This window comes from Dendrobium catenatum, unplaced genomic scaffold (genome assembly GCF_001605985.2).
Source record: "Dendrobium catenatum unplaced genomic scaffold, ASM160598v2 fragScaff_scaffold_655, whole genome shotgun sequence".
Taxonomy (NCBI): domain Eukaryota; kingdom Viridiplantae; phylum Streptophyta; class Magnoliopsida; order Asparagales; family Orchidaceae; genus Dendrobium; species Dendrobium catenatum.
Window position 1 is genome coordinate 601,804 of NW_021319117.1, and position 9,383 is coordinate 611,186.

Here is a 9,383-nt window from a genome sequence, read left to right on the forward strand (position 1 = left end):
TGGATTTGGGCGATCTTGGGCTCGTTGGACTCGTGGAATCAGCAGGAACAACTTCTTAGTTGACGTCGAGATCCAAAAAATGCTAGATCGACCGGGATTCGTCCTGGAACGGAAATGGGTTCGGTTTCACCGGAGTTGACGTCGCCGGCGGCTCGAGGCGGTCGGGCTTTGATTGAGGAAGATGGGGAAAGGGTGTGGGAGTCTTCTCACAAGATCTCGAAACCTAAGACGGTCTAGAGCTCGAGCAAGAGGGAAAAGGATCCTCCAAAGACCTAAATTTTCTCTATTTAAACTCCTAAACGACCAAGGGACGGCTAGGATCGAATCTAGATGAATTTTGGAGGGAATTAGGTCGGTTTAGGCCGTGGTTTGCAATTCAAAACGATGGGGAGGAGTTAATGGCATTAATTAGGCCTTAAATGGGCCTTAATAGGTCATTACAACCTATTAAGGGCTTGATTTGACCAAGTCAACCTTTGACTTGGTCAAACCAGTCAAGGGGGGCCATGGGGATGAGGGATTGAGCCATGAAAGAGTTTGAATTTGATTTGGACTTAAAAGGGGCTTAATGGGTCAATTTTGACCCATTAAGACTTGGGTTGACCAAGTCAAAGGTTGACTTGGTCAACTCAACCTATCATGCCCATGTCTGGGCAAAATCGAGGTCAACAGTTAGACTATGGTATCTACGACCACTATCGCCCGACTATGATTCTTCCAACCTCCATCACTTGCCATTTACGGTCTCTCCAACCATTAGTGCCAGAGAACGGTCTCTACGACCAACATCGCCTAACTACGGTTCTTCCAACGTCCTCCATCGCTTATCGTTTACGGTCTCTCCTACCATCATTGCTAGACTACGGTCTCTAAGACTACCGTCGCCTGACAATAGTTCTTCTGACCTCCATCACCCACCATTCACAATCTCTCCAACCATCAATGTCAGACTACAGTCCTTCCGACCTCCGTCCCCCGCCAACTATGATTCTTCTTACCATTGTTACTTGCTGACTACAGTCCTTCGACTAACATCGTCCGCCAATTATGATTTAGCCAACCAAATGAGTAGGTCAACACTTAATTCTTCGAACTCCTACCATGTAATGCATTCTACATGATGTATATTGGCCACATGGAGCGAAGGCTTTCCCCTCAAAGAAGGGCTTCCTTTGTAATCAACTGCAAACACTAGTGGATTCATTCAAACTGGACAAGACTCTGTGGTTTCCCCCCCTTTTAAGGGTTTCCACGTAAAAGCTCTTTTCTCTTATAAACACCGTATGTCCTCTTATTTATCTACTTGCATGCTGGATCTTCACATATAGTTAGGATACTAAAATTTATATTTCTCTATTGCTGCGAATTTTTCAAGAGGGAACAAATAATATTAGTTTATTCTCAGAAATTTTAACATAACTACCTAAGAATAATAATAATAATAATAGTAGTTGCTATAAAATTTTTCTTGCAGAAATTTGACCCAAATTTAATGGTCAGCACAACCACTAAGCTGCATCTATTACTATTATTTAATTTTCTGCAATATCTTACGTACAACGAACGAGAGAATCCTATGCATCTCTGTATTTAATTAACGGACACACGTGTTTAGATGAAGAACCCACCCAACACGACTTTAAACACACAATTTTTGTAAGAACTGATCACGTAACCGACTGCCACGTATAATTTGGAGCCAAAATATGCTGGTTCCATTTTCGGTCTAATTCTGGGTGAATTAAAATTCGCCCTGGAACTTATTAGAGGGTGTAACGGACGTTTTCCGAATTTGGTTAATTTGAACGGAACAGCATGGATCAGACGGTGGCATCTTTCACATGAAATGAGCTTTATAGAACCTCGTGGCCGCGTTATATTGGGAAGAAAATGGACCAACGGATGTTAAGATCGTGGTCACATTCTGGCCGTTGATTTATGCCCTACGCGCCATTTCTGAGGTATATATATATATATATGTAATGTCCTCGTCGACTACCTTCTCCCGCCATTCCCGTCGTCACTTTCCTCTCGCTGGTTATGCTGTACTTCGCCGCCGCGTCTGTCGTCACGCATTGATATTTAGGTACGTAATTCTTTTCTCTTCTGCTACATCACAGTGGTTGGAGAGGAGAGGGCAAACAATCTGATGACCGAGTTAGGGTTTTTATTTTTTTCTCGTGTAGTTTTGCACCTTTTGATTTGCGCGTGGCCTGTTTCTAGATCGGGGAATTATTGTTTTTTTTGATCGGTGAATTATTGTTTTTTTTTTTTTGCTTTCTGGATTAGAGAAATGAGGGATTGTTTTAGATTTTTGTCTCTCCTACAAGGTTTATGATTTTTTTTTTTTTGGAAATGTTTATGAGTTTCAATAGATGGGTTTTATTGTGATTAGGTTTTATTTAAGTTTAATTCATCTTTCTTTTTTCTTCCGTTAAGATTCCGCTCTCTTGAGCTTCTAGGGGCTGTTTGGCAACGGAATTTATTCAGGATTTAGAATTCTTTTGGATTGAATCTGGACAGAGGATTGCGAGATGACTTTTGAAGAAGGGGGTAAGATTTCAGCAGATAGCTGCATGGAAATGGAACCTTTAACTGGGTTTGAGATTATTAAGGACAATATTGACTCCGTTCCTTCCAAAGTCTCCTGCTTGGAGGAAACAAGTGTTCTGGAAGTGAAAGATTCTTCTTGCCAAGCTTCTTGTTTGGACAAAGGCGTGTGTTGCGAATTCAAAGATGTCATGTCATTTCCGCCTGTCAATTTGAGCTTGTTTGATTCTACCATTCATTTCCAGAATGACGGATTTACTGAAACCTCTTCATCATCGTCAGATCAGACGGAGGATGACGAGATGGTTTTGGAAATTGAGACTCCAACTAAAAGCATATTTGATCCATTTGCTCCTGGAACTGATGATTTAATGCTCGCGCCCAAGAAGAAGAAGTTAAGGAATTCATATGTACCTTTTCGGAGGCGGCTGGATTTTAATGCTGGAAGCGAGTCTAAAGAAAATGTAGAAGGTGATTCAGTTAAGGATTTTGATGAAGAGGAGCAAATTTTCGAGTCAGTTTTCAATTCTTTATTTGAAATGATAATTTCCATTCAGCTCAAAGAGATTTCAGCTGAGACCATGGTGACAGATTCTGATCTTGCTGAAGATTGCAAGACACCCTTATCTTTGACTTTGCTGTCAAGTAATACAGAAGCTTGTCCGCCTGCTCCTATGAAACCAAAATTGATCTTAGAGAGACAGAGTCATAATCTTTGTCGAAAGCTGGACTTTGGAAACAACTTCAACTGATACTTGGCTTCTGGTGGAAATCAGTTGTTGGCTCCATAATGTTGTGGAACAACAAAGGCAAGTGTTTTATCTTTACTAATTATTCATAGAGGCCAAGTTTTGAGAGAAATGATTGCATCTATATTTGGTAACGGTTAAATCCTAAAATATGGTGGATTAATTATTGTTTCTGGTTTTGGTGATTATACATGTAAAGATCTGTAGTAGTTGTTTATTCTGTAACTTTTGCTTGTTAGAATCATTGTGATGTTTTGAAATATGTATGAAGGGAATGAGGATTTGTCGATTATTGTAGCTATCCTCTGATGACTTCTTTATTGTAAAATATTAATCATGTCCTTAACTTTTAGGAATTTTATATTACAAAGTGCTGGTCCTCACATTATGTTGGTTGAACAAGTCTTAATATTGCTGGATTAATTGAGATGTGATATATACATTTTGACTGATTATTGTTATTTTAAAATAAATCTAATAATTTTAAAGTATTTGTGACTACTTTTATCAGAATATCATCATCCATTTCTTTTTCATATATATCTACATGCTAGAATTTGTGTATTACAGTTTTAAAATTTACTATGCTTGCTTTCAATACTCATCTTTTGAACTTATCCCATGTTCAAGCAATTTTCTTTTTTTCCTGTGTGTCACTCTATGATTAAGTTTTTCAGAAGTTAAAGTTTTCTATCAGCAATCAGCGTTGCTCTGGTGTGGCCAGTACCTTTATTATTTATTAATAGGGTACTTAGAAGTTAATCTAGTTCTTTTAACTACACTGTGCACAAAATCAGAAAAGAAAGAATGAGAGAGGGTGAGAGGGAAATAGAAGGAGAGAGAGGAAGAGTGCGAGACAAATGAGGATGAGAGAGAGAGAGAGAGAGAGAGAGAGAGAGAGAGAGAGAGAGAGAGAGAGAGAGAAGGGGGGAGGAAAGTATGAGAGGGCTAAATAAGGAGGTAAAGGGAGGGACCGGAGGGTGAGAGAGGGCTAAATAAGGAGGTAAAGGGAGGGTGAGAGAGAGGGCTAAAGAGAGATCGAGAGAGGGAAAGTTATAGATAGAGTGATAGAGTAAGAAATAGAGTGTGAGCAAGAGAGAGCTAAAGTAGGAGGGGGAGAGAGTATGAGAGAGAGAGGGCGAGAAAGAGAGGCAGGGTAGAGAAAGAGTGCGAGGGATAGAGAGAGTGTGGGAGCAAAAGAGGGAGAAATATCAAGTGAGAGAGAGGGAGAGAGGGAGGGAGTGAGAGAATGGCGTAATGAGAGCAAGATAGAGTAAGAAAGTGAGAGAGGGAAGGAGATAGAAGAAGGGGGAGAGAGAGAGGTAGAGAGAAGAGATAGTTAATAATAGAATGAGTGAGGGAGAGAGTGTGTGTCTAAGAGACTAAGATAAGTCTTCAATTTTTGAATTAATTGTCTGAGAAGCAAGTAATATGATCTGCCATAAATCAAGAGTAGCGTTACCTATATTATTTTTAGATGCCTTAAGGGTGCATTCAACATACTATATTTTTTAGCAATAGTATAGAGAAGGGGATGCAAAGTCACATGCATTTGAGATTTATGAATACTGTATTTCGGGGTCACCTTGTACTCATGACTCTCCAATAGAGAGAGAATACTTTATATATATATATGGAAAAAGGATAGTCCCTTGACTCTATAAATGACCAAAATGGTCCCAAATTATATTAAAAGACCATTTTGATTCCTTAAGTCTTTAAAAGGAATCAAAATAGTCTATGGTGGGACTATTTTGGTTATTCTTTAAAGAGTCGATGGATTAAAATGATTCTTTAATATGGTTAATGACTATTTTTGTCCTTTTCTCATATATATATATATATGTCTAAGCATTAAGATTTGGCATACATTCAAAATTCAGTTTATCAATTATTATTCAATAAAGTTAAAATAAATTGCTAAATTTAATAGTAATTTAACAAATTAATAAATGATAATCATGATTCATGAACAATTATCATAAAGAATAACCATGAATACTTATAATCCTATAAAAATAAAATATAATATCTTAATTGTAATAAAACTAAAATGTAACTTCAAATAATTAAATCAGATATCATGTTTTACTTCTTTGATGTTTACTATATATATATATATATATATATATATATATATATTAAATTTGAAATGCATTAAGATAAAAAAGAAGGGCTACAAGAGAGTACAAACTGGGAAGAATTTAACAATTCCTCCCCAAAACCAAAAACCAAAAGACAAAGAAGCCAAACAAAGGCACAACAAGAGGGAAAAGAACATAAAGAAAAATCCCCTTAACGGACAATGTGAGGTCACCCAAATTATTGTAGAGGACACCAATAAAGCAAATAAAGGATCACTTTAGGTAGGGCCCAACAGCAATTGCATTTGTTATCGACAGCCACTATAATATCCACAAGAAAACCTCAACATTGGTTCATTGAGGGGAAATCCCCGCCCAAGAACTCCTCGGCTCCCTTTTTCCTCTTTCTTGGAGCACTGGTGACAGGCCCCAACTGCTTTAATTCTTTCTGTAAGGGACCATGAGACGGTCTAGGTCTTTGCTTGGAGAGATTCAAACTTTTGTTGGAGAAATCCTTATGTTGAGAATTCTTAGCAGTGAAGACTATAGGCTTTGGGTTGGAAACTGGAATGGGGAACCTCTTTTCATGGTCATGTCCCGTAGAAGGCGAAGTGGGAAGATGGGCTTTCTGCTTGGTATTTCTCTTTCTAGTGACTACATTCCAAGATCCTATTTGGTCCATATCAGAAGATGGTTGAGTACAAAGGAATGACATTAGTATGTGACTCCATAACAGAAGATGGAAGATTGCTGTCAAAATGGCTATCAAGCTACAACTTAGCCTTACGAGGGCAAGACTCCACTTTATGACCAATGATTCCACAATTGAAACATAAATGTGAAAGGCCCTCGTACTCAACTCTTTGAAAAAATCTACCATTAAGACCCTTAACCCAAAATCCAGGGGTCAATTTTTGTGTCAGGTCAATGTGGACACAAACTCTAGCGTAAGAACTCTGACCCCAAGAGGATGATTGCTCATCCATCCAAAGAGGTTCCCCAATCATAGTAGCCATACGTGTGATATTGGAAGGGTCCCAATACATCAAAGGAAGCCGTGGAAATCGGACCCAAATAGGTGAGGCGAACCCCTTCAAATCATCAAGAGAGAAGGTAGGTGACCACTTGTCCAGGTCAATAATGCTGCCGGCTACAATCCATGGTCCGTCTCTGAGGATAATATCACGTGCATCAAGGCTTTGAAAAATACAAATAAAGCAATTTGGATTGATGGTGATTAATTGGAAATCCCCAACATGTGACCATCTTCTTGAAAGTTTACCATGAAGCCAAGCATAAGAGATTCACTTGCCTAGAAGCTTCCCAACTAGAGCACATTCTAATTTAGAAATATTCTGTTGAACTTTATCAATGTTAAGGCTCAAGGAAATGTCATCCTCATCAAGCACATCTTCTTTAAGAATCTTGTCTAAAGGAACATAAGAAGGCTTCCTCCAAGCGAAATGGCTTGTGCTTCAATCACCAAAAACACGGGACTGCTTAGGTGAATTCTATTTGGTAGAATATGGCTGAAATTTTGCACCAACAGCTCCCAAGATAACAGAGAAATTCTTGGAAGCATTATCACAAACATCTGGAGTGCAATTTCGTGTAGCAAACTGTTCTTGAGCTGATGCATTGTGAAATTTTATACACCTGCAGGAAGACAAGCCATCCAAGCTCCCATCCACAACATTCAATCCAGAAAAATCCCTACCTTCGGACAAAGGAATGTTCGGAACAGGAAGAGAAACTTCCAACATGAGCTCGACTTGAGGGGCGAGATCTATAGGAGCTTGAGGAGTCACGACCAATCCCTGACCGTAAACTTCAGTCGAGCCCTGCATGATGCCCCCAGCTGTACAATCGGACCCAACGTCGAGCTCCTCATAAAGCTGCTCGTGATCAGCTGATGAAACGTCTGCTGCCTCCCACCTGCAACATCCTTCAAAACCAGCTCACAGAGATCCGAATCCTTTCCTTCCAAAGCCCTCCAATAATTGCCAAGCCTTGTAGCTTTTCTACTGCCACTACCCCCACCAGAGCAAGGAGAGGATCGACGGCCACTCCTCACCATGGAGCGTCAAGCTTAGTTGACATTCTTGTATTCTCTCAATGATATTTTCCTTTGAAATGGCCAAAGGAAAGCGTTCGGGTCTTTAATCTAAAATTTAATTGATGCTTCCATACACTAAGTATTTAAATCTAATGACTAGTACTAATCGAAAGTTCTCTCTCATCGTTGAGAGATAATTAATCATAAGGATTTGTGTATATGAAAAACTTAGAACTAGATATTAAAGTTCTCGTGGAATGATGGCACAGTTTTTAGTCAGCGTTTAATCTAAAATTGAATCTGCCTACTAAAATTTTTTTTGGAACACAAACTCGGCTTAAGGCGCAAATTTTTGGAGCCGACATGGCATATTCATTGAGTTGAGATTAGGGCAATGCTAGTTCTAAAATGATCATCCTCTGATCATTAGAGTGTTCTATCATTGGTGATGTTCAAGTGAAGGAGAGAAGTAAACAAACCCACAAAATTACCCATTTTTATTTATTGAATAATTTTGATAATCAACTATGTAGTAATATATTCTATAATTACTTAGATGAATATCTCATATGTCTATTAAAATGTTTCTCTTAGAATTAGTCTCTTCTACAAAATCCCAGCCCCCTCCAAACACTACCAAAAAATTGGACATATAGGTGACACTACTAATGATTCAAATTGCTGCTACTACTACTGGCACTAAATCTCCTGCTGCTGTTACTACTACTATGACTATTGCTGCTACTACTACTACTAGACTGCTGCTATTTCTGCTACTACTATTATCATTGCTATTGCTATTGCTACTACTATAATTACGGGAACTTCTACTTCGCCTCCTCCTCATCCTCTTGTTCATACTATTTCTACTGCTACTTATACTGTACCACTACGGTTATTTCTACGACTATTTCTTCGCCTACTATTACTATTATTGCTACTATTACTGATACAATTACTGCTTCTGCTACTATAGCTACTTTTACTTATACTTCTATTGTTGATACTTATACTTCTACTACTGTTGTTATTGTTGGTACTGCTACTGCTATTATTACAACTACTATTGCTACGACTACTACTATCATTGCCAACAAGAACTTTATCCATGCCTTGATATGGTTTCGAGGAGCTCAAGTGATTTGGATTAGTAATAAGGTGTGCTATAACACCCGAACCCAAGTACCAATCATCATCAGTGTGAGATGAAGCAGTGAACATTGCTTGAGGTTTGGTGGCAAGAATGTATGACAAATTTGACGTGTGCCATCAATTAGAAGCAGAGTGGCCTGCTTTCTTACAAATTTGACAAATTTCTACATTTTTTGATGTCCTACCTTGTTTGTTTGAGTTGCCATGCCCAGCCGAAATAGAGGGAGATTCACGCTTCTAGTACCTCTGTAGTTATGGAATCCTCTATTGCGACCACATTCTCTCGAGAAGATGAGAGCACTTGCAGGATCCATTTTTGAAGAACTCAGTTGCTATTTACTGGTTTCATTGTCTAGACTAATCTCCTTACTATAAATTAGGGAGCAAATATTGATGTGATACGTTCAAGAATTGCACATGAAATTCATTAAGAATCACAAAGTTTACCAATGTAAGATTAGAGTATCGTAGGTTAAGATTCAAGAAGTTTTCCGTTATCGAAATGTTATGATAAGCAGTTACAAACTAGTTGTTTAGACACAATTAATGAAGGATCTCAAAAGTATCACAATAAAGCAAATGCGGAAAATAATAGAATCCCACGACTAATGTCTAGAAAGTTCACAACGAGTTACCTTGCTCACTCACACTCAAGTCGGGCTTAGCGGGAGAAGGCCTTTATCAAACTCAACGATGCCACGAAGACGGTGGCAACACCAATGGCCTTGAACCACGGAGAGGTTGACGGTGAAGAGGATGGCGTGAATGCTTGACTGTCAATGCTCCAATCGT

At 38.8% G+C, this 9,383-nt stretch overlaps 1 protein-coding gene across 1 annotated transcript; it reads left to right on the top strand.

Moving 5' to 3' along the window:
- The first annotated feature begins 1,958 nt into the window (after nt 1-1,958).
- Nucleotides 1,959-3,682, top strand: LOC110104556. Its single transcript, XM_020833711.2, has 2 exons — nt 1,959-2,086; nt 2,440-3,682. Exon 2 carries the CDS (start codon nt 2,535-2,537, stop codon nt 3,300-3,302), a length of 768 nt encoding a protein of 255 aa, XP_020689370.1. The 5' UTR covers nt 1,959-2,086; nt 2,440-2,534; the 3' UTR covers nt 3,303-3,682.
- The last annotated feature ends 5,701 nt before the right edge of the window (nt 3,683-9,383 follow it).

Bases quoted from the DNA above. Each gene is read 5' to 3' on its own strand.
- LOC110104556 (XM_020833711.2), top strand. From the start codon at position 2,535: ATGACTTTTGAAGAAGGGGGTAAGATTTCAGCAGATAGCTGCATGGAA.